Genomic DNA, 26534 nt, shown 5'->3' on the forward strand with positions numbered 1-26534 from the left:
AGCGTTCTCTTTGACATGCAGGAGAGGCATCTGCCCATGTAAGCTTCCAACTCTACTCTCAGGGTGGCTCTAGTGGGTTACAAGGTAGATGGCGGGAATGCTGGGCACTAGCTTCACCTATTGACTCCAGACCAGGACAAGCCATATAGTCATCCTGAGCTTAAACTACCGTCTGCCCCTGCTCCCAGTCTGCCTTCCTGTGAGATTTTTCAGAAGCCCCACACTTGGAATTTGCACTGGAAAGGATACTCCCATTCATGTCAAGAGAAATATTGCCTAGAATATTCATTGTGTGTTGGATGCTTTGTGAAGTGAAGACGATTGGAGTTTAGAACACTTTTTAATAGAAAACAATCTTTTAATTTTAAGTTTACATACAAAGAGAAGGTCATTTTTAATGAACACCTAGCATTAGCACAAGATTGTAAATATAAAATCTGTTGTGTCATGTTTCTGAACATGAATCCTGAGTAAGAGTGAACACATTTATAACTGACTAAAATAATAAAATCCCTTAATTTTAAAATAGTGAAATAGCTTTTAAGTTCCTTTTCAGAACAAGGTGAAAAGGGCAACAGGTGTATTCGCAAACTAGCCTGGATACTCACTGCAAACCTGAACATTTTCTGAAAAATAAAATGGCAGGTTAAGCACCACAGTAAAAAGCATCAAACTGATGCACATGGGATTCAGTTTTAACCACAAAATCCAGAACTTAGCTATTCTGGTTGCAGTCATCAAATGGTTAAATCAATCCAAGATAATATCATTAAAAAAACTATTGCAAATCAAACTGGTAATAACTGCAACATTCATACTGGTAGTTAGGCACAGTGATTTGTAGATTCACATTAAAAATAAAATACAACTTTCAAAACATTAAAAGTATTCAGCCAAATAGCTCTTGTAAGCAAAAATATTCTAGTGACTTTGGTAACTGAGGCTGCTGATTTTTTTTTAAGAAAAACTTTAAATACCACTTTGTTAATAAGCAGCTATTTTAGCAAGGCAGCAAAACAAGATATCTGAACACCACGTTGGGGGCATAAAGCCTTCGCATCATGGAATACAGCATTCAATATATCTCTGAATAAAGTTTTCTAGTTCCATGTGGTAAAAGTGCATAGAAGTGGGATACTGTTAGCAAAATGAATGTCCTTTCACAATATTCAGACCTTTCATAGTTCTGACAACTGTGTCTACCTAAATTCAGCTTTATGAGAAAGAACATATGCCTTTTCAGCTTTATGAGAAAGAGCAAATGCTTCCAACAGCAGTTCTGCACTCCATTCTGAGTTTTTTAAGATGTCTTTTCTTCTCCTTGATGACATTCCTCTTCTTCATCTGCTTCCTCAATAACCTGAATTTCATCTGTTTGACATAAGGATGTGGTTTCTGACTGTTTCTCCTCTTCTGGTTTATTTAGTTCTTCTTCTTCAATTATTTTCTTCCATACTTTATGATTTTCATTTAAATGGTATATTAGTTGACAAAATATGCGCTGTCTGTTTTTTCTTCTCTGTAGTTCTGTAAAATGGGAAAACAGTGTTTAACATCTAGCCTGAAATAAATGTGAAGTTATTTTTCTGTATTTAGATATGTGTGTCCTATTTACCTGGTACATGCAACAGGCTATGGTATGGCTTTCAAATTAACAATCTTTGATGTGATACTATGGGATCAACCTGAATGGGACTATGAGTACATTTTCATTAGTTTTCCTCGAGTATAGAGCACGAAATTGCAGAGGGTTAAGCAAAGGGAGAAATGACTAGTGAGCTTGGAAAGGTGATGAATGACAGGGCTTGCAAGAGGGTGAAACCGAACACACTTAAGAGCCCATTATCAGGCCTATGCTGTGGCAGTGAGGGCGGCGAAAAAGAAATTCTTCTCCGCTTCCATTGCCTCCTCACAATGCCGTCCAGCGGAGCTTTTTCGGGTGGTACAAGGGCTGGTTCATCCTGGCCCCAAGAAAGACCCTGTACCGCCCTCGATGGCCCGCTGTGATGACTTTGCCAAGCATTTTAAGGAGAAAATCACTCAGATTCGTCACGAGCTGGACTCCACTAGTAATTCAGAGCCTTCAGGGAAGGAACCAATGTTGCCACCTGTTCCTAATTTATTGGATGAGTTTCAGTTATTGTGGCCTGATGATGTGGACAAGGTGCTTGGACAAGTACGTCCCACCACCTGCCTACTGGACCCTTGCCCATTTTGGCTACTTAACAATGCCAAGCATGGGATAGGGACCTGGATCCTAGAGGGATGGCTGGGTACCTGCCTCTTTAAAGGAGGCGGTAGTCCGACCAGTCCTAAAGAAGGCATCCCTGTATCCAGAGATGGCCACCAATAACAGATCGGTGGCCAATGTCCCGTTTTTGGGCAAGGTGTGAGAGCAGGTGGTGGCAGGACAACTCCAAGCACTCTTGGATGACACTGATTATCTGGACCCATTTCAATCCGGCTTCAGACCCGAGTATGGAACTGAATCTGCCTTGGTCGCCCTGTATGACCTGTGCAGGGAGAAGGACAGGGGGAGTGCGTCCCTGTTGGTTCTCCTGGACCTCTCAGCGGCTTTCGATACCATTGATCATGGTATCCTTCTGGATAGATTAGCGAGACTGGGGGTTGGAGGCACTGCTTTGCAGTGGTTCCGCTCCTATCTCAATGGCCGATTCCAGAAGGTGTGCTGGGGGACTATGGCTCTGCGCCATGGCAGTTATGCCATGGAGTTCCACAGGGGTCCATTTTGTTCCCCTTGCTATTTAACATCTACACGAAACCACTGGGAGAGGTCAATAGGAGGTGTGGGCTGTGGAATCATCAGTACGCTGATGATACCCAGTTCTACCTCTCGTTTTCAACCAATCCAGGTGAGGCAGTGGCTGTACTGAACCAGTGCCTGGCCGAGGTAATGGGCTGGATGAGGGCCAATAAACTGAAGCTCAATCCAGACAAGACGGAGGTCTTGTTGCTAGGCGGCTCAGGCTTCGGGGAAGGGGACCTTGACCTTGTCCTGAATGGGGTTGCACTCCCTCTGAAGGACAAGGTCCACAGCTTGGGAGTGCTCCTCGATCCAGAGCTTTCGCTGGAAGCTCAAGTAACAGCGGTGGCGAGGAGCGCTTTCTTTCAGCTTCGGCTGATTCACCAGCTGCGCCCCTACCTGGAGAACGACTGCCTGGCAACAGTGACTCACACATTGGTAACTTCCCCATTAGACCTCTGTAACGTGCTCTACGTGGGGCTGCCCTTGAAGATGGTCCGGATACTTCAATTGGTGCAAAACAGAGCTGCCAGGTTGCTGACGGGGACTGGGCGCTGTGCTCACATAACTCCAGTCCTCTGTCAGCTTCACTGGCTCCCCATTGAAGTCCGGGCCCAATTCAAGGTGTTGGTTATCACCTATAAAGCCCTTAACGGCTTGGGTCCTGGTTACCTGAAGGAGCGCTTACGTCCATATATGCCCTCCCGCCCCTTGAGATCAGCGGAGGAGGCCCTTCTCCAGGAGCCCTCCGTGAAAGACATTAGGAGGGTGAGTACCTGGAGGAGGACTTTCTCTGCGGTGGCGCCCAACCTATGGAATGCGCTCCCCAGAGAGGTCTGCCTGACACCGTCGTTATTTGCTTTTCGGTGCCAGGCCAAGACCTTTTCATTTAAATGTCATTTTAATTGTTGATTTTATTTATTGATTTTAACAACTTTGGCCAGGATGTTTCCAATTGTATTTTATTGTATTAATGATATTTATTTATTTGCAAGCCGCCCCGAGGCTTAGGCAAATGGGGCAGCATATAAGTCCGCTAAATAAATCAATAAAATAAAAGGAAGGACCTTGGAGATAGAGGGAGCCTATGATAACTTTGGGAACTGGAGTGGAAACTATTCAGAAAACATTAGTGTAAGAACTTTTGTAGTGAACTGCCATGGTTGCTATCATATAACTAGCTAAATACAACCCCTTTTATATTTGTGATTTCAGCTCCAAAAGTAGTCGTACTTGTGCAAAAATCTTCCATTTCATCCTCTTCACTATCAAACTCTTCTGCATTGTAATCTTCAGAACTTTCCATGTCCTCTTCTTTTTCATCAACCCACTGACCTGGAAGCAAGCCAGCTGCATCATAAGAATTACAGAGGGGACCAACAATGTGAGTAATAAACGATTCTTGTAATTTTGCAAGTTGAGGAGAATGTCGGTCCATAAAAGGGCTGATAGGTAATCCAAGACTTGCTTCTTCATCTCCCTGAAAGTTTATAAACAAATAAACAAACAAATAAAAACACTTAGAACAGCTTGTAACTGGGGTACATAAAACTAAATAAATGGTCCATTTTTTGATAAAGTATAGAACAGAAATAAAATTACCAGACTAGTATAGCCTCCCCAAAGCACTACCGAGCAGTGGTTTGATTTTAAAACTCAATTGTAACTACATGCTTTCCAAACAGTTGTGAAGTATAAAACATTGATTTCTGCAGTGCCTAACATGTAGGCTTAACCTTCACATGAGCAGCAGCAGTGTGGCAGAACTTCCCAAAGACTGAAGCTACATGTGAAGCCTTATCCACCTTATAGTGTCAGTGGACATAGCAGGCTCTGTAATATCTACATTATCAGGTATATGTGCACATGTATCTGTTAACATGATCTCCATAGGAAGTAACTCTGAATTAAAGTAGTGGCATGCACACAGTAGCATAATTTAATATGCTACTGTTCCACCTTTCAGAATGTGTTTTTAAGTAATAAGGGATAACATGTTGTACAGCTCCTATTTATATGGATAGTTCATTTGATCCTGACATACCCTTCCACAAATAGAAGAGACATGGATCTAAAAGAAGTTGCTGCTGGAGGAAGTGAGGGACAGGCAGTTTTCATTAATTTGTCCTTCACTTTGCAGTCTCAGTGCCACCTCCCATGCTGTTCCACAAGGTGCCCAGCACCTTTTCAGCTTGTATTTTTTGAACAGTTTTTCTGTAGACATGGAGTTGTGTCTGCAAGGAAGGCAGAATCTTAAAGGATTAACTTTTCCTGCACAACCTCTAGCAGACCACCTCGTGATCCAGTGTTGTTCCTCCTTTTGTGCCCTGATTTTTGCTAGGTGCGTCTGGCAAGATCAAAACTCACTTTTACTGGGCACAACTCAGAACACATAGGAGAACATAGAGAAGACCATAGGTGTCGACATATGTCGACTATGTTCTTCCACCTCCTATTTTTCACCTTGAAAAACATTATTAAAACCATTTTATTATCTTATCATTTTTATCAATTTATCCATTTTATTTTTTGTTGGATTGCTAGCAGTTCTAAGTATTTGTTTTATTTTCACCAGTGTACAAAGTCTGGGAAGATCTGTATAATCCAGTGCATTAAGGGAGTGTAAGTTCTGCTTGATCATGGCTGCTTTGAAACCTAAGAATAGGTTTGGACTCCCACCAACCCACCTAATTTGCCACCTGCTAAAATCTCTAAGACAGGGATACAGGGGGGAGAAGAAGATGAAATTGTCACTTTGCTGAAAAATATGTCATTGGAGCTGCCTCAGCAGTCCAAGAAGATGGAACAGCTCCAACATTCAATTAAATTACTGCAGGAATCCATAGATTCTATTGATGGTTGCCTTAAGATGATGGAAACAAGACTTGCAAACCTGGAAGATAGAGTTATTATACATGAGTGTGCGTTCCACAATACAATCTCTGCTCGTGTTTCACTTTTGGAGGCCTCATCCTGGAGAACTAATTCGGGAGTGCTGGGTCTGCACAAGCAGTCTCCAGAAGTAAGGCCAACAGATTGTGCAGAGTTTTGCATCAAGTTTTAAAATTGCAAGGTTTTCATTTTGATACTGAATGTACTTATCGTAAGGACCTAGGCCTTCTCAAGGAATGAGAGCAAAACCTGTTGTTATCAAGTTTCTGCCTGTTCCATCTAAATAATAACTCTTCTGTGTGGCCAGGATATGCTAGATAAAATCGTGCTTTATCTAGATTCTACAAAAGAAGTATCTGAACAAAGACATACATTTGTGAGCCGCCCCGAGGCTTTGTTGCGATGGGGGTGGCATAGAAATGTTTCAAATAAATAAATAAATTTGGCACAGCTAAAAAATAAATAGCTTGTGAGTGGATCTTTTTTTAACCAGACCGGATTTATAGCAATATGGATTGTGGAATTCCAAGAAGAACTGAAGTAGTTCAGATCCTCTGATGCTACGGGTTCTTCATGGAGAGAGGGGGTGTTCAAGTCACCTAACCTGCTCAGAAGTCATTTTTTGATCAGCCGGCTTCTATTGTAGCTTTGGTTTAATTTCACTCTCTGCTTTCCAGAAGTTAATTGGAAAGTTCTGGGCATTTGGCCATGGTTTACATAGTTTGAATAGATAAAGTACTGGGCATGGTGCCACTTTCTTCTTTCCTCTGTTATGTTTTGACTCTCTCTCTCTCTCATTTTCTTTCTCCTTTCCTGACTCTCTAGGCAATGCTAATTAATGTTACTGCTTGTATTAATGTTATAATTTATATCATCATCATCATCATCATCATCATCATCATCATCACCATCATGTGCCATAGGCCACTGGGCTCTCTGGGTGGCTTACAGATTTAAAAACAGAGTACAATAACCTGCAAAAATACCAAAACAAAAACAAACAAAAAACCCCCTACAGTATAAGAAACCTGATGATTAATATGACTTTTCATAGGGTATGGGTAAACTTGCAATAGTATTTTGAGTAAGTTTCATTGGAGTGGGTGTAGAGGCAGGGTGTGATGGAGTGCACTATTATCTTATTGGGAGGTGAAAAGTTTATTTTCCATATTATTTTACAGGTCTGCAGGTTTATTGTTGTTTTTTGTTTTCATTTTGGATAGATTTCCTTTATTTTTTTCAGTTTGAGGGATTTTTTACTGTATTGTTTCAGAATACTGTAGAGGTGGTATGAGATGTACTGTGTCCATGAGTTATGTTTGGAATGATCCAGAAACAGGTATCTTTTGTGGAAAGGACACAATTTGTATGTGTACAAGAGCAAATAATACTTGCAGTATTACTCTTTGTTTAACATGACTTGGAATGCCAAGGAACTGCAGAATCCAAATAAACATAAGAAAGTGTTCATCAAACTTAAGGATTATTTATTTATTTAAAGCTTTTATATCCTGTCCTTCACTGTGTCTCACAGAATATGGCACTGGTGTGTTTGTTTGTTTTACAGGAAACACACTTGATGGCAACAGAGACACCTTTACTAACAAGAGTCTGGGTAGGAAAGTCTTATGTAACAGATTCTTCAAGTAGATTTAAAGCAGTAGCAATTTTAATGCATCAAACAAGTTTTATTTTTAGTTCAACAAACTATTATCAATACAATCCAAATGGTTGTTTTCTGATTGTGATCAGAAAAGATAATGAAAAATCAGTCACAGAATCATAAAATAATAGTGTCAAAAGGGGCCAAGAAGGTCACTAGGTCCAACCCCCTGCTTTTATTGGTTACCATTTTACACCATCCCACTCAGATGATTGTCCAGTTTCACCTTGAATGTCTCTAGTGTGGGAGAACCCATGACCTCTCTAGACAACTGCACTATATACTGTTTACATTGGGATCTACAGTTTATGTATATAGACATTTAATATCAGTGAACAATTATGATTTGCAGAGCCTTAGGCAATAATGGAAACATGAATTGGAGCAGAATTGCTCAATTACAGGTGTAATTCATGGTAATCCATATCAGAAGGGATGACAGATCTTAAGCTATGTCTAATTAAGTAAGACTTTTGAGTATACTTTGATGTCAGAATGTCTTTCTGATAAGTACTTAATTAAACTTACCAATTGCTGGAGGAGCAATGTAGCGAACACATATCTTATTCATACATTTTGGCAATGCCAAATAGCTGCTTTCTTTTGGGAGGAGCTAGTAACTCAGATAAATTTGGTGATGGAAAGTTCTTTAATATTCAGTGATACATGTCCTTCTCAACTATATACTAGTCTCTTGGAATTAAACAAAGTCAACACAGATGGATTTTCTGTGCCCTTTTGGCAACGAAAAGATAAATTCTATAGCATATGAAAAATAATCAGCCATGTGCAATAATAAAATGGGAGCATTTAATGACATTTTCAGTTTTGAATGGATGGTCTTTGGGTGTAATTTACAATGGACAAATATATGGACCTTTGGGTTCCAGGATTGGAGATTTATGCATAATCACCTTTACTAACACATAAAACATACAGATATTAATATATGTGTATATATTGTTATGGACAATACTGAATTTTATGTAAGAAAACTGTAACATATTTTATTTGATTTTGTTAATCTTTTTTCTGTTGTTGCTTAGGCAGGATTTCTTTTGAAACATCCAATAAAAATGATTTTTTAAAAAAAGAACTAGTTCTAATGGGAATTAGTCTAAAACCTCTGGAAGACACACATTCATGTGAAAGTAGGTATTAAAAAATGGTAACACAGGTCTACCTGCTCATAAAATTCATTAACAATGCCCTCTGTCCATTTCAAGTGTAGATCTCTATGTTTTGCTGGGCCATTGATATCTGCCAGCTTGATGCATATCTGACACACTAAAAGACGATCACTTTCATTGTTCCATTCAATACCATGACCATTCACATTATTGACCTGTTTGGAAGGGAAAAAGAGTTTTTATAATATGTTAAACTAAAGCTTTTCCTTCATCTGTTGCTCACCATATAGAAGATAATGTAATTTATTTATATATTATGCAGGGCACTTCTATTCATGTCTACTCAGAAGTAGACATTTTTCTTTTTTCTTCAAATACTTCCGTGAGTGTGACATTCCTCTGTGAAATTTCCAGCAGTGGAGAATTCTAGAAAACCATAGAAATGGCTGGCTGTTCTCCTCCTCAGCAAAATATACTTCCATAGGAAGTATCACATAGGAACAGCCATCATTTTGTCCACTTAGTATCCTCAGCACACATGTAACATGTTCCTTGCAGTATATGACAGCCACAAATGTAGCAGCATTCTGCACACATGCACATGGCTTGAAAGGTGAGCCTACGTAGTGGGATCAAGTAGTGGATTGCCTAACACTACCGAAAGTGATGGAGGTTTTTGTAGTGGGTTCATTGTAGTGGGCTGTAGTTTTGGCACTGCACTGTTTTGGGAGCACGTGCTGGTGTGGTGGTGGTGGTGGGGGGGGAGGATTTAGTATCACTGAAAATCTGTCACAGCTAAGAGGACTGATCCGCTTCTTTCTCTTGTGTTCCAGTAGGTCAAGGCCTGTTTCCCCTGCTCCTTTCCTAAACTGATAGGGCCTCCCCCAGTGGCTGTATCACTGGCAATACATGTATAACCACAGAGCCTTCTACTGGGGGCAGGTGCACTGATGCCAGTAAAGCTTCTTCTTCCAAGAATAAGTTGTCCCAGGTGATGGGTTCAGTCTAACATTTTTCCTATCTTGCTATTTTTATATGACCAGAAGATTCTTAATACAACATGAACCTTTACAGGAGGCAGACTAATAATAAATAGCTATGATATTTATATCATATTTCAATGCAAAATATTTAAATAAATGTGTTTTGTAGTATATTGCTCTCTAGGATTATTTGATCCATAGTTCTATGTGCAAGCTTGAACTTATGTAACTAACCTTGGCATTAAATTCAGCAAGGAAATCAAAATGTTTCTTGAGATCCGTAGCAAGGATTGCTTCAATCACTAAGAATCGAAACCGTTTGAATTGTACATGATCAAGATTACACAGAAAGTTATATTTTGGTAGTGATAAGAAAAGGCTCCATGCAGCAGCTGCATGATGATTTTCCAGAACTGATCTGTCATTGTACAGCACAGCCTGCAAAATAATTAAATGCAAATATTTTAAAGAATGAAGTTTCACATTACTATATGGGAAAAGTAACAGTAACAACCACCCAGGGCTCATTTTTTAAACCCTGAGGCTTGTTATGAACAAGCCAGCATGCTAGTTCATACTGCTTCTTCACTTCTGTCTGTCAGGTTCATTGTAGGTTGTTTGTATGATGTTCAAACATGCCCATTGTGTCAAGGTAAGCTGCTACTACTTTGAATCAAACAGGGAACATGAAAGGAGATGAAAGCTAGACAGAAAGGATATGAAAACAAACACAGAGCATATATGATTTGCAGCTGATTTCAGACGATGTGTAAGTGCCCTAAAATTATTCAATAAATTGAATTAAATTATTTAAGATATCAAAGATATTTCTGCTTTACTTAGAGAACCACTTTGCCAACTGTTTTGAATATTCATTCTTATGAATGATTATAAGAATTAATAACTCAATTCTTAAGTTTCCATAAGCTCAATGGAATACTAGTGCCTAAAGAAAGAAATAAAAAATTACTTGGAGATTATGACTTACTGTTTCTCAGTCAGGTTGACTGTACCAACCAATAAATTGTTACCAAAAATACACAAAGTCTCATTCTGTGACAATGATGTGAAGTCCGACAGTATAAAAAATAAATGTAGCAAACGTAATACTGCTGGCAAATATGGCAATTTTAAAAACAGCATACAAATAGACTATTAATGTATGGGTTTTGATATGATCAGCATAACTGTAAACTTTCCAAAAGAAAGACATCCTACCTGAGGAGCATTTGTAGCTACCAGAAATGCATTTGTACGACCAGGATGATCATAGTCATGCATAGCTGCTGCTACATACAAAGCCATTAATTCTAAGGCTGGAATATTTGAGGCTAAGCATCCATAACTCTCATCAACAATTGTACAGCTCTTGGAGGAAGTATAAACAACTTGGCCAGTTGAAATATCATTATCCAGATCTAGAAAAAAATAAAATTTAAAAATGGCATTAAGAACACTGAGGGGTAGCAGCTTTATAAGCATTTGAAGCAAAACTCAGGTTTCAATGGCAAAATTCTCCCACAGATGGAAGCATTTCCCTGCAGTCCTCTCTGTTTTCAAAATCTGGCTGGGGGACTCTCTGGATCAGCAGGAGAGGCAGAACTTTCTCCCTTTCTGCCAATGGGAGGTTTCTGAGCAGAATTCCATTTGAGGACACTTTTATCAGTGGAAAACTACACTGCTTCAGACACTGTTCCATTGTCCAGAGAGGAAAAACAGGAGCACGTTGGGAGAAGATATAGGGAAGTATTTGATCTGGTGGATCCAAAACCTACTTGTTGCCCTCTGACCACACCCCAAATGAATAAGTACATCTGTCCTGGGGTAGTGGGAGGATTTTTTTTAAAGAACTGGCTGGGAAAGAAAAAAAGGAACCAATCCTCCACCCCACCTGTTGCCCTGGTTGATAAAGCTAACAGAAGTGGTGGTTGCTCAGCCACAGTCTCTCATCCCTAGTCCCTGTGGAACTGCCTTATTAAAGGCAGCATGTGTCTGGTGCCCAAATCCCACATACCAGTCACCATTACCTATCTTAATATGTATATTTCAAGTGTTCACCCCAGGATAAGTATTCATCTCAGGAAATGAAGTGGTATTTGTAGGGGAGTGTTGTCATTGTTTTTAAGAAGTTCAACAAAAATAAATTTCTCTCTGTTCATAAGTCTGTACAAAGACAGCCAGCTTTCTTGCAATACTACATTTATATCTTTTCCCTCCTGCAGGGAATCCAAAGTGGCTTACATAGTCCTACTTCTCCCAATCTTGTCCTCACAACGAAAGCCCAGTGAGGTAGATTAGGCTGAGAGGCAGTGACTGGACCAAAGTCACCCAATGAGCTTCATGGTTGAGTGGGGTATAGAAGCTGGATCTCCAGTCCCCAGTCCAGCACCTCAACCATTGTATCAAATAGCCTCTCCAATTAATAAGCCATTTACTCCAATATTTATGACATTCCTGATCTCTTACTGTATTTTAACCACAGGTTTATCTTTTAATAGCCTATTTTGTATTGCTTATTTACCTACTATACTGAGCTCTTCTTTCATCTTTAAACAGAAAAACAGGTTATATATTCATAATACCAATTACATTTGATGTTATCACTATATAAAGAACATATAATCAAAATTAAAGACCTGTCTTATTATCACAATGCTATTTTTATACCGTTAAATGATTTCACTACTTATTGTCCTCTGCTAAAGCTAACAGAACATTTTAAGATGGGTATATATTAATTAAAATAAGATGTTCAATATTCAAGACTATTTCATTTTTACTTTGGAATAATTAAGAAAAACTCCAATTAAGTTAAATAGTTTAACCTAAGGTATTTTTAGTCTGAGATATTTCATTTCCTAATTAAATAAAGAAATATTAGTCTAATGTATTTTAGTTGCTAGAAACATGCTGACCACTGCAGAAAACTATAGGTCTCATTCAGGAGAAAAGATCTAAGTAAAACAGTTTCCTTGGCTAGGAAGCAAAGTATGTCAGCAATTATTCAATCAATTATCCTAAAACCAGACACACACTGCTTGCAAATGACATCAACTCTTACTTTTATCTATCAACTATGAAACCTCAAGTAAGAAAAAAAAACTTCAAGATCTTTTTTCAGTTATTTCAAACATATCTGTTTGATCTTATTGGGCAAAATGTCATCAAGGAAAACAAAACCAAATCACATACCAATGCTAGTTCCTGTCACAGAATCACTGTGCATTTGCTGAAATCCAGGAATTGGTCGTGTTGTCAGATACCACACAGCATGAAGAACATCTGTTGCATGTATCCGATTGTGATCTAAAATTGTAATTTTTATTAAATTTAAATATTAACTTCTTAATTTCTAGTTCTTTATTTACAACCTATCTGTTGTAAACTACTAGCTGAGCTGTTCTAAGCATGTTTATGAACTGTCCTATTGCTGTGACAAAAGGCTGGTCATAGCATGTTGACAAAAGGTATAACTTCTGTGAGGGAAATGAAAGGCAAGATTGACTGGGAAGATTATATACAGGGACCAAGGTTTGAAATGTGCTGTGGCATAATTAGCATACAAATGTTTTTAAGGAAGGAAGGAAGGAAGGAAGGAAGGAAGGAAGGAAGGAAGGAAGGACACTGAACTGTAGACCAGATGTGGATAAGGAGACAGAATGATGAAGAGTTTAGGCTAGGAAGAGATCATGAGACTGTGGATCATAAGACCAGAGAGGTATAGAGCTAAGGATGAAGAAGGCTGATCATCTCGTTAAGAAATGGTCTGGGTCCAATTGTCTCGCTTTCTTCCAGCTAGGGAGAGCATGGACATGGGAGACACAGTCCAGTCTCTTTTCATGCCAAAATGAAGGACATGTTCAAAGGCTAGCTACAACTCGGAAAACAAGAGCATGGGCAAGGCTCCAAGTCCCACGCACAAGAGGGAGACCAAGGGTGAGGCAGAGAAAGCTCAAAGTATAAAGAAGGCCCTAAAGTCCAGCTACTACTCAGCAATAGAGAACAAGGGCAGGCTCCAAGCATCCCACCACTATTCTTGTTGGAGGAGGTGAAGCACTCTAGCTTTATCCCAGGTAGGGAGAACATGGTGCCTATCTGGGCTTGGAGCCTACCTGCTTGGGTAGGGTGGCAGGGCTCCCAGTGCTCACTCTGGTGGCAGCCTCAGATAGTGTACACTGTACACTGGTACAAGTCTCCTCTTGCAGGTGGGTGAGAAGTTGGCTTTCATCACAAAAAATCACTGTAGCACTCAAGCCCACTCCTTCTAGTGAAGTCCAATCCCAGCTCCTACCTGAAAAAGTCAGGGAAGGAGAGGAATGGGGAAAGTAGAAGAGGAAAAATCTAAAAGTAAACTGAAAAATGAATGAACTCAATTGAGGCTGAGTTGTCAGAACTTAGTGAGAACTTTAGTTGTCAGAACTAAAGCATGGTAGTCCCTGGAGAGTACTGTTTAGACTGGACCCCGCCTTTCGACCAGTGGGAAGGTCTAACTTGAATGGATTGAAAAGCCCTCCAGAAGATACAGAAGAGAATCCCAAAAGAAAGTGTATTCTCTTGTAGGAAGGTGCTTAAACCTAAAGTCATTTGGGTTGCCCTGTTCTGAACTTTCTAAACTCTACCATATCCTTTCTGAGACAGGGGTGAGCAGAACCAAACACTGTATTACAAATGTAGCTGCACCACAGATCTATATTAAGGCATTATTAGTCACTTTTCCCCAATCCTTTTCTTAGTGGTCCCTAACAAGGATCCTGTTCTCTACTCTAATTTGTCCCTCTCTTTTCCCTGGGCTTTGTGCCCACAGGATGGGCAGATGATCCTATATTCACAGGATGAAATCAAGTCTAATACCTGTAACAAGTGGAAAGGAGAAACAAAAGAACATATAGTGCTAAAGATAGTATAATCTTAATTGGTTTAGCCCTAATACCTGGAAATGTTCAGGTTCAGGTATACTAACTACTGCATAAAAGTCACTTCATAAAATATGCTTCAAGTATTCTATACAGACAGACTGGATCAAAAAGGCCATATCAGAGCAGTGGGAAAGAAAAGGAAGCTGATGGGTTATGTTGCAACATTTGAAATGAAAGAATTAAGACACATCAGAACCCTTAGGACTGTAGTTCAGTTCTCTCAGAAGTTTTCTATAACTGTATCTGTCAATAAAACTGTATCTAGCTGAATAGGAAAATGACTATAAACCCATTTTGAATCTGTGGTTCCCAGAAGAATTAAAATTAGAAAAATATCTTCAATTACTACTGTATCTCAATGCATTTTTTCAATGTATTTGCCTGGCTAGCAAGGCCTAATACAAACCACAATAACAAAAACTCTGATTAGCTTTTAAAAACTACTTATTGTCATTCTGTAACATCTAAGAAAAAGATTAATAAAAGGCATACAGTCACACTATCATTACACTAAATTGTACTAATAGTTCTTTGTAAATGTAATATGGATAAAATGATAAACAATGGCTCAGGGGACCAAATAAGCCTAATGTTGTGAGATATTACTTACAAGGAATGTCTCGATAACCATTTTCTAGTGCCTGAAAGTAGCTCATGAATTGCCAAACTGGAATTTTGAAAATTTCAAACAAGCCAGTGTCTTGAAACAAAGTGAATGCCACCTAAATACATAATATAATTATTTTCATTTTCAGTAACATTAAAGCATCATGATTTACATTCTACATTTTCAGGTCTTACATTACATTTCATTTCATTAATATCTGGTTGAACGCAAAGTAAACTAGCACAACAAACTTTCTTGCCCCCTCTTCCTCACAGCAATTCCATCCATCCTCCAAAAGCTGCTCCTGAAGCAAAAGAAAACCTTTGAGCAACATAAGCTGTTGGGTCTCTCTGAGGCCATCATCCATGAACAGAGTGTACAATTAATTTCTTCCATAAAAATCAAATTTATTTTTAACACTAACTCACTGTTAAGGAGGTTTTGCAACCAAAGAGCTTCATTAATTTTTAAAACTCTTAACTTTTTTGCTCTTAAAGAGAATTTTGTGCAAAATCCACGTATCTTTATTTTATTTATTGGCTCCACATTTAAAAAGCATATATACCTCTTTATATTACACATTAGTTTCATGAATGTTTTTGTCTAACTGCATTCTAAATATATGCAATATGTACATTTATACTGTCCTACTGTACAATTCATAACTCAGTTTTATTACAAGGGGATTTTGAACAGCATAAAGCACATTTCCACATTCTTCCTTCTCAAAAATCTATAAAAAAGAATGCCCTAATAGTAAAGATATATCTTTAACAGTGTGATCCAATATGGATGCTCGCCCAGAGGACCCTCTTAACAAAGTACTCTCAAACAATGTAATCCTATGCATGTTTAGATGTTAAACATTCCTGCAACTCCCAGGATTTCCCAGCTAGCCATGTGAAATACTGGCTAGGAATGCTGGGAGCTGTAAGACTTTTTTCCTGTCTAAACATGCACAGGACTGCACCATAAACTTTGTTAGGTTTTTTATGCAGCTCAGTCCTGTTCTATAAAACTGTGAAGGAAGATTACTGCAAAATCATGCATACACACTTCTTGGAGCCAACAGTTATTGTGGATAGAATGCAGAAAGGACCCAGTGGAAAATGGAATGGAACACTGGTACTAATTGAAAAAGTTGCTTCTTGGTTGATGTAGGAACAGCCTCCCACAATGAGTTATCACTTTCTATTGCCCAGAAAAAGAAGATACCTTATGACTAAACTTACGAGTACTGCATTGGTTCCACTCATCCAAAGATGAGTTGCAAGGTACACCAAGATCTCAATAAAAACAGGGGAACTGAGCTTAGGCCAAATGTCACTGCTTTGCATTGGCCATGCTGCTTTGATATGTAAAACTAAGAAACCATTTGTGATGTGGTGCAATTGGGATGCAGAGATAGGTCCCCATCAGGTTGACTGGCATCAGGAATTCTCCTTTGTGAAGGGCTTCAGTGATCTGCTGTGTCTGCCTATGAAATGTTCTGCTCAAATGTTCACCTTAAACTTGTTGAGGTGTTTGAGTTCTAGTACAGACCTCTATTTTTCATCAAATTTGGGCACAACAAGGAAGATGAAGTAGATACTTTTGAATTTTTCTTGTGGTGGTTCTGATTCTAAGGGTCCTAGTTCTAGTAAGTGCTGAATGGCTTGGTTATGAAGAGTCCCTTGATGGCAGATAATGATGTTAGTAAAGGAATAAAACTGCAAGAGAGCTCCTTCCAGAATTCCATGTGCTAGCCATTGTCAGGACCCAGCAATCCCATAGATTGTTCCCATGCTGGAGTCTTACTCCAGTGGATGGATTCCTCACCCCCAAATTGTTGCCATGCTTGTTTGAAAGACTGGAAAGAAGAAGTTGGTCTGGCAAAGTAGTTGGAGGGGATGGCATCCTTGAAATGGAAGTACAATCTGGGAACCTATAATTTTTGGACTGAAAAAACAATTGGTTAGGATTCCTGAAAAGATGAAAGGAAGAGTAAGTTCTAATGAAGATGGGGGCTGTCTTTCTTCTGGATGAGGAAGGCATAATCTGTTTTTTGTCTCTGGTTTCTATAAGGACTCCTTTTAAATATTTTCCTATATCAGATGTGTTCCTAAGTTTGCTGTGGAAGCAGCCAGATGGAGTGCCAAACTACTGTAGCAGCGGCCATAAAACAGGCAATAAACTGAAGGGTATCTTCTGCAGCATCAGCTAAGGGCAAAGGACTGAGAGAGCTTTACCCTTCTTATATAAGGAAGTCTGATTTAGTTCTTTATTATTTATTATGTCTTCCACCCACAGAATGGAAGCTCTGGCACAGCAGGAGGAAATGACTGATTACTGCTAATGCTGACGCTTTATGGGCTTTCTTTAATGCATCCTAAGACTTTCCTTCTCCCAAATCTTTGAGTGGACCATCCTTCCCCTACTCCTGGAGCATGTATCAGAGGTGTTGTAAATTCCTCCATAATATCATGTATATATGTATTAAGTTTTTGAGCAATATTCCACAGGGTTCAATTTTGTCCCCAGTGCTTTTTGACATCTACATGAAAACACTAGGTGAGGTCATCCAGATGTGTGGGCTGAGGTGTTACCAGTATGCTGATGACACCCAGCTCTACCTCATCTTTTCATCTGATGCAGATGCAGTGGGTGTCCTGGTCCAGTGCCTGAACTCAGTAATGGGCTGGATGAAGGCCAACAAATTGAAGCTGAATCCAGACAAGACAGAGGCACTCTAGTGGGCACCCCCCACACACTCGAACTGGGACATTTTCAACCTAGCTTGGATAGGGTTGCACTTCCCCAAAAGGATAAGGTTCAAAGCTTAGAGGTGCCCCTGGACCCCAAGCTCTCCGTCTCCCAGGTGGACTCAGTAGCCAGGAGTGCCTTTCTTCAGCTTTGGCTATTCTTTCAGCTATGTTCCTACTTGGATTAGTGGAGCCTTGCCACGTGATCCACATGCTGGTAATCTCTCGTCTGGATTAGTGTAATGCACTCTACATGGGGCTAGCTTTGAAAATGCTCCGGACTCTACAACTAATAAAGAACAGGGCAGTATGATTGCCTATAAGGAACGACAGGCAAAAACATATCACGCCAGTCCTCTGACAGCTGCATTGGCTTCCTGTTCTAGTCTGGACATGTTGTCTTTGACATATAAAGTCCTAAATGGCTTCCTAAGCCTCTCTCCATATATTCTTACCCATCATTTAGATCTTCCTCTGAAGTCTTCCTCTGAATATCACCCACCTAGTGAGATGAAGGAGGAAAGGCCTAGGAGGGGGGCATTTTCTGCAGTGGTGCCTAGACTCTGGAATTTATTCCCTAGGGACATATGGCTGGCATTGACTTTGCTTTCTTTTAGAACCCAGGTAAAAACCTTTTTGTTCAAACAAGGTTTTGGTCAATTAAAATGTATTGTGTTATTAATTTTGACTGCATTTGGTCATGTTGTGCATGGTTTTATATAATTTCTACTATGTGAGATGTTTTAATCATTTACTTTTTTATCTGTTTATTAATTGTATTTAGATGCTCATTTCCACATTTTAAACAGCCCAGAGAACCCTCAGGTTATGGGGTGGCATAGAATTTGACTGAATGAATGAATGAAATTAGCAGCCTTCTTACCTTGAAGGGGAAATGTCCACTTTATTCCTTTATTATTTTTTGATAGGCTTAGGAAGAAGTACCTCTCTGGCTGTGGGCTTGGTTGCTGGGAGAATTATCACACTTTTGGATATTTTCCCCCTCTGGTCTTGCAGGTTTTATGGCTATGGAGACAATTGCTTTGGACAGCAAAGGCATTAAAGAATCCCTCACATGAATTCTCCTTAACCATTTCTGACTATCAGCCCTTCTCTCCATATGAATCAAATTCCTGAGAAATGATGATGCTCTGTAAAAATAATGTTTTACTATTTTGACCTGTGGCTATGGAGAATGGTTTTGCTGAGTCTTCCCTTGAGTTGCAAAGAAACATTAACTGACAATAGTACTAGGTTGCTGTGAATGTAGATTTTATCCTTTAAAAAAAAAATCCAGTGTTTGGAATAGGATGCGGGGAAAAGACTCAGAGATATGAGTTCTGGTAAGACATCATTGTTGTCCTGTCCTTAAAGTTTGACTAACAAAGTAATTAAATTATCCAGCACAGCTTTTGGAAGCCAAGAGAGTACTGATTCATTTAATTGAGAAATGCCATTAACTGTGGAAGGGGAGTTTATTTCCTTACCTGGAAGTAGAAGGAGGGGAGGGAGGTTTTATTTTGGTGGTGGATTATAACTGCTATCCAAAATGGCAGGAAACTTAATTCAACTTCACCTGCCAGGAAGTTACCTGGCAAGGAGGGAGGGAAATCTCCCTCAATCGTGCCTTCCTGGTGGTTTCAGCAACTGCTCAGTGTTGCACTGATTGCTCCTCTGAGCCTGAATCCAGGCTAAGGGAAGAACTTGCACCATCTCAGGAGATGGAAGGATGGTCTTTTTCCCTGACCATCAGGACACTCCTTTGATCATTGGCAAGATTCACCAAGCTGGTGCTCTCATGCTTGCTTCTCTCAGGCCCAGTCTGCAAAATTGTGTTCCTACTGTCATTGTCACTTTTGCCTTTCAGTGATCTGGAGATATGTGCTTGTTTAGCTTTCTTGCCACCTAAGAAGATTGCCTTTTTGTTGGAAGGGCAACAAAGATGAAGGGAGAGAAAACAGAGCACACTAAAAAAAAATGCTGTGTTTTTAAGGTAAAGGAAATATTGAAGCAAGTAAGTGTTTAGGTGGTAAGAAAGATGGAAGTTTGAAGATTGCCACGGTTTTGAGTAAAAAGACACAAAGGATAGCTCTGGCCTGGGCAAAAAGTAAGTACAAAATGGCAAAGAGGAACCTGCGACCAACGGACTACTGAAAATTTAGACACGTGATTTCTGTATATCCTAGGTTGTAGGGAGTTAACCCATTGTGGGATGCTTTCTTCAGACCAACCTGGAGAAACATCAGCAGTAAAGGAAAAGTTGCCCCCTCCTTTTTATGATGTTTTTGACCTTACTCTGACTTAAAATTTCCTACAATAAAGATATGTAGATGCATTGTTTGCAAAAACAGCATAACTGTATGGTATAACTGTTTATAGCTCAGGAGGTGTTCAAATGTAATAATAACCACCAAGACAGAAAATATAACATTTCCAGTAGCAACAAACCTGACTAAGGATTCTTCTAGACTTATTCCCCATGTTTTGAACAAGATCAAATATTTGAAAATTCCAATTATTCATTTTCTCCATTAATGTATCATGGTCTTCTACTTCCATCAGTTCAAATGAAAGATCTTTTTCCATCTGTATACAGGAAAGTATAATAAACAGAAAGAATAGTAATTTGTGATGGGCATTTAGCAAATACATTTATATTAAAATACTTTTAAATATTTATTATAATCATATTTGTTTATAGTTAGACACTACTAATCAGGGTCAGGCTAGATAACCATCTAGTTACATAGATGAATGGAACCATTTGCCATCTGAAACCTGAACAGCATATTTAATTAGTTATCCTTCTATAATTACTGTAGGGTTTTTAGTATGGTTTTAAACAATAACTCAGGTCCTCTGGCTCAGAACAGCCTTCTACCTCCCATAAAGATAGTGAATTTGGTTCCCGCTTTGTGGTATTTGAAACTGCACTATCATTCTGAGTGTCCAAACTCTGAGTTGTTTATAGAACCATCACTTTAGGGCAACACAGAGTTACAAGGGAAAGGGAAATCAAGAAAGTTCCATTCCATAAGCAGCATTCTTCTACTGACAGAATGACAGGTCTGCATCAATATCTTTTTGGTCTTATTTCACATAAATTAAATTAAAGACATGGATCACACTATTACAAGCATTACTATAATATCCTTACATCATGCTGATTGTTCTCTGGTTGATCCATTCGATGATCGTGATTTTCTGCCTGTCCAGTTTCATCCTTACGCTTCTCCGTAAAATGGGTAGAATCTTTTGAAAGATCACTGTTTCCAACTTCACCTTCAAAAGTTCAAACAATACTAACAGTTTAATTAAAGAAAATTCATTTAATAACAAAAAGTTATGGCAACCTGCATTCTGTTACATAGTTTTATAAAAAAAATACTAGAATCTGATATTTACTCTTCCACTGAGTTATGGGACTTGGGTCCACTTCATTTAGAATCAGTGATTAAATTGTCTGTTTATTTGGCTATCTGTCAATTGTTCTGGAATTTTCTTTCCTGTACAACCCAGATAACTATTGGCAAAATGAGGGAGTCTCACCTTTTATTTAAAAAGAAGCTGTTTCCATGGTAGCACAAGGAAATTGTTAAGATATTACAGATATTAAACATTGCTCCAAGACCAGACAGTATTACCTATAACATATAAGAACCTGCACTCTTTAAACTGTAAGTGGGAAATAGCACCTCAGAACTGCTGAAAGAGAAAACAAATGCTTGGAAGATAAACATAATGGTCAGAAAAGTCATCCTGTTTGGTTGTTTTTTAAAAAATGCTATATTGTTATACAGCAAGCATGGCTTATGTGCCTCCCCCTGCTCTTCCTCATTTGGATTAGCTGGGAGAAATTGAGAGATTTTTGCTTCCATTTTATACTAATGTCTATTAATCTCTATGAGGAGCCTGGAAATACTATGGTTGCAACTTATTCTGAGAAAGAGCAAAGGAAGAAGTTAACTTTGTTTCTTGACTGTACCTCATGGGAATGAAAATAGCTTACATGATTGAATGCTTCATATATAAAAATCCCACCACATCACAGTTGAGAAATTGGAATTGACCTGCCTCATTTTATTGACTTGTATTGATTTGTACTGCACTGTTTTGCTCTCACCAACTACTTCTGGACATATTGCTATAGAGGAGCAACTGAGGAAAAAGAGATTTCTCTTAGGAAGCAACCTCTGTAACATGTTAATTCTCATGAACTTCTTATAAGGATTACCTGTACCTGTGACTTAGTGTCATGTGATTATCTGCCAGCCTGTTTGGTCTTAAGTTTATTAATATTTTCAATTAATATACAAACTGAAAATTATTCTTACTAGTAAAAATGGTTAAGGACAACCTCTTCAATAACTCTCAGAAACGTGTAAAGTTCAAAAGAGAAGAGGAAACAGCAAGAGTTTGGCATGCTCTATACTATTCTAAAATCTATGGAGAAATTGATTAGAATATTTGCATACACATCTCAGTGGTCTGAATCTAGAAGAATTTCACCAATGGATAAAGAGGATGGAGAAGGAATTTTCAGCAATCCCTCATAACCCCAGCACCCCCAACCATCCAGAAGAGATCTTGGGGAGTTTAAGAGGATGTTCGGATAGGAGGCATCTGTGCAAATTACCCCGTTAACCCAATCATACAAGTTCATGGAGTTCTGCTCTATGGAACTCTGAATTCAACACACTGAAGAGCAATTGCACTGATTTCAACTTATCTAGAGCAACATTGTTGAGCAACATCAATGTATCTTCTAAAAGAAATCGGTTAATTCTAACATAGAGTATCAAATGCACATGTGTTCATAATCCCACCTGATTTTTGGCTTTGATATTCTGCTATAGATTCCGATAATGAAGCTGCAACAGATTTGAATATCTGTCGTCCACAACTTAGGAAAATAAAACAAGATACAATAGTCATTTCTCATGTTCTGAATATTATATAGTTTTCCTTAAGAATGTATACATAAACAAAAGTTAAGCACTTGTAGAGTATCAGTACTGAAACATCTATTCAGAATCTAAGTTCATTCAATTTTAGTTGCACCTAAGCAGAAGGCTTAGAGGACCTTTATATAATACATTTTCCAAGTGTTTCCAGAAAGTACACAGAAGAAGATGAATATAAAGGAGGAAAATTGCCTATAAGGATATTCATGAAATGTTTTCTGTTACTACAGTCTGCTACGAATACACAGCTCTATTAAGGCAAAAATCTTATTAAAGTATGAGGAGAAGCACTCAACTGTTTGCAACAAATATTCCAAAAGGAATATGAGAAATTGTTAAGAAATAAAGATAGAAATTGTAGTTTGGGAACAAGTAGGAGGGGCCAGCCCTTTGCAACTTTCTACTCCAGAATTATCTAGGAGAATAAATGGCAACAAACTGATTAAACAAAAGAGAACATTACCTACTACATGTATAATGTGAAATTGTTCTCAATTGTTGCTGGACATCTGAAGAACTAAATGTGCATCCCAGAGATTTATGCATATTAACATTTGGCTTAGTGAGGGAATCAGCAGTATCAGGAAATTCTACAGGTAATCGGTGGCACCCACTAGATAGAAATCCATTACTAGGTGAAGTCACAGAACTGAGATTCTGGGAAATACCTAAAGTATGGGCAAGGAGTCAAAGAAATAAAATGTTAGAAGCGTAACACATGAAAAGCACCCAGTCTAATACAAGAAATTCATAAATATATCCTAAAATCTAATGTGTACATGAGTGAATATGAACCTAAGGATATGCATACAAGTGATCATATCTATTCCAATGTCTAGAATCTATGCATGTGCATCATAAGGTAGGACTGGAGATCTGAGTAAGCTGCTCAACATACTCTGCTCTGATCCTTTCTGCTTTTCTATAGCCTATCTTTCATTAGATAGTGAGCTTCTTCTTAGGTTGCTTTACTCTAAGATGCCAGACAAACAAATCCATGGTATCTTAAATAAAACAATTATAAAAAGAAAAATGTGTAAGAGCTCCACAGATATTGCAAACTTTTCTGTCTTATTAATTAAATGAGCACCTACTTCGTATCAGATTCATAAGTTAATCTGTATGCTAATATGCCCTTCTGTGTGCATGCACATACAGAATATGGACATCATGTTAGATGGCTGAACAAAGTGGTGTTGTCGTGGTCTCCTTTTAAGGTGGAGCCTGAAAATGTTCTGAAACTCGAAGAAGGTTTACAACACTTAAAGCATTACCCATATGTTAATATCAATGCAAGCCTTTGACTGCTTCCATTTATGTAGCCAAAACTATACCACCCTGGGTCAATCCGTAGATTCAGGGTGACTCTCAGGTTTGTCAGAGTACAAATAATCTTGAGGAAGGGGAACCTAAGGGGGAGGTAACAGCTTGAATAAGAGTGCTCAGTGCCCATGGAATGGTGACTGACCATAGGGAGGGGGAAACAAAAAAACCAGTTGAGAAAGGAAATAAAAGGGAATATATGAAAGCACACGTAAATGAAGTAAGAGCAGAAAGAACCATCCCTGAATAGGTCCTTTCCTGATTCATATTGGGAAACTATTTTTAAATGTTTTCAGGGAAGGAAGTTAAGAGCTGCCTATAGAAATCAATGGAAAACCCTTGAGCAGCAGTGTGTCCATTCTACTTGTCCTCAGTCCCCCAGACAATTGGAAATGAGCACATTCAGCAGGCAGGGAGCATTGACTGATTGTTGAAGGAGCGAAAAGAAAAATTGGGGGCATGACAAGGGGGAATATAATGGAGGCTGGAATCCTGTAAGAAGTACTCTATGCGGCAACATTTTGCCCTGCTTGTTGCATCTAATGGCAGTTTCTTGAAATAGAATAGCATGTCCAGTATTAGCAAGAGTTTCCTCCCACTCCACTGCTGGCTAGGGCTGCAGTGTCAGCACCTCCTTATACTTAAGAATTTATTATAACCCACTATTTTAAGCTTCCTTGTCCCTCCCCTCCCCAACCACTGAAGAACAACACAGCAATGGCCTTCTGACAACATTAGCATGCTACTAATTAGCTATTAGGCAGATCAGGAGGTGATAGCTTGGATACTAACATAAATCCTCTGGATATTTTAGCAAGTGCTAGCCACATATCCAAACTTTTCTTTGGACCATAAGAACTGAAAAATTTACTTTTTAAGAGGAAGCTGTAAGCTTTCTCTGGTTATGTATTGAAATGAGGGTAGCATACAACATAGAGGTTTCATACCTCATCAACCTTCCAAAACCTAATTTAACCAGTGGTTGCATAAATACTGTCACTCTTATGCCAATCAATATGTAAAATAGTCATAACTACCTTCAAAGACTCCTGGAACTATCATTTGCCATGCATACTGAAAGCTCTACTAGAGAGTACTAGCTCAGGCTAGTTCTCATGTTTTGGATGGGAGATATCATGACTATTGTATCAATTTATGTATATCCAGTGTAGTTATTGGCTTGCCAACAAATTGGTTGTGAAGAACTAAAAACAGTTTAAATCCTACCCACTTTGTCCAAAATTCAGATCATTTAGGTATACACAAGCTTTTTCAGCATATTGCTCTGCAGTTAATCATACACTTCTCTGGATGACTGCCATTATCTGCAATATGCAAAATATTATATAATTTGGACTTGCAACAAAATATTGCAACATGGAATGCTCCTATTCAGTTTTCCAGCCAATCAGCCATACCTTTTTCCACTCCACTTGCCTATGCAGATTTATTCTTCCCCACCATATGAAAATATAATTAGCATGTACTACCAATCAGGAATCTCCAGTCCTCATCGGTTGCTCTGGGGTGTTTGCCCTTCATTCCTCCCCACCCACATACTGTTATTTTGCACTTCTGCAATCCATGAAAGTTTCACTGGGCATGCTGAAGACTCCCTCTTTGTTGGTAGTGCTGCTTCACTCCATAAGTTTGCATGAGTTGAATAACTCATAGTTAGCCATGGACTGGCCTTGTCAAAGTGAACAGGAACTACCTCCTATATACTCACAACTTTTGCTTTGCATCTGACTTTGCTCTTGGGTTATTGTAATGATTTGTGAACCTGCCTCTCTAGGTTGTTTTATGTTAAACAACCCAGAGCATTAACCCAGCAATCACCCATAGTTTGTCACTGAGTTTAAAACTCTGGGCTGTTTAATCTTCAACAATCAAGTGTATCAGGCTAACACAGTATATCAACAATCCAAGAAAGGGCATTTCTAGGTTGTTTACAAGGCTGGATATAAAATGGAATTCAGGAGGATTCAGGAGGCAGGCTGCTCACTCACTTCTGCTGTACTCTAGCAATACATAAACAATTCATGAATTATTGTCACATGCAAGCCACTTCGTGGAGATTATTATTAGCATGTACACAAGCAGGACTGCAAGAAAATGTTGCACTCTGAACTACTCCATGTTAAGGTTTTCAGTCATTTTATTCCATTTAATCACCCTGCTCATCTATTTCTGTTCCTCTACAGAGAATCAGTATTCTATGGCTGCTCAAGACAGTACCCTTTAGGTGGTTTTTGGGTCCCCCCACCATTTTCCCTAGTTTTTTGTATTTCTGAAAACCTTCTAGTATCTCCTTTTGCATAGAGGTAGTGCTGTTTTGGCTATGTAAGCAATAGCACTCATCGTGTAATTAGGATTAGGAAGAATGATAATACACAGTATATTTTGATGCTTTGCAAAATATATTATAATAAACAGCACATAATTTACTTTAGACATATGTATTACATCTTAACAAAGTGAAACATTTTGTGTAGTGTACATGGTAATTAAGAAAATCATATCATTAGAGAGGCACTTCTACAGCCCAGTT

At 38.7% G+C, this 26534-nt stretch overlaps 1 protein-coding gene across 2 annotated transcripts in view; it reads right to left on the bottom strand.

The window, feature by feature from the left end:
* Positions 1–321: 321 nt before the first annotated feature.
* The window catches only part of PDE3B (phosphodiesterase 3B), an 87010-nt gene continuing 60797 nt past the window's right edge, over positions 322–26534 (bottom strand). The window contains exons 6-16 of one of the 2 annotated variants that reach the window (XM_044425565.1): positions 23124–23328; positions 22523–22599; positions 20854–20978; positions 20145–20282; positions 14959–15070; positions 12625–12738; positions 10651–10850; positions 9667–9870; positions 8503–8664; positions 3998–4244; positions 322–1527 (exon numbers count right to left, since the gene is read on the bottom strand). In XM_044425565.1, coding sequence (XP_044281500.1) covers positions 1301–1527; positions 3998–4244; positions 8503–8664; positions 9667–9870; positions 10651–10850; positions 12625–12738; positions 14959–15070; positions 20145–20282; positions 20854–20978; positions 22523–22599; positions 23124–23328 — 1811 coding nt within the window. In that variant the 3' untranslated portion in view covers positions 322–1300. The remainder of the gene's footprint in view (positions 1528–3997; positions 4245–8502; positions 8665–9666; positions 9871–10650; positions 10851–12624; positions 12739–14958; positions 15071–20144; positions 20283–20853; positions 20979–22522; positions 22600–23123; positions 23329–26534) is intronic. The other variant, XM_044425566.1, reaches the window with a different exon arrangement.

Source organism: Varanus komodoensis, unplaced genomic scaffold (genome assembly GCF_004798865.1).
Source record: "Varanus komodoensis strain SLA01 unplaced genomic scaffold, ASM479886v1 scaffold16, whole genome shotgun sequence".
Lineage (NCBI taxonomy): Eukaryota > Metazoa > Chordata > Lepidosauria > Squamata > Varanidae > Varanus > Varanus komodoensis.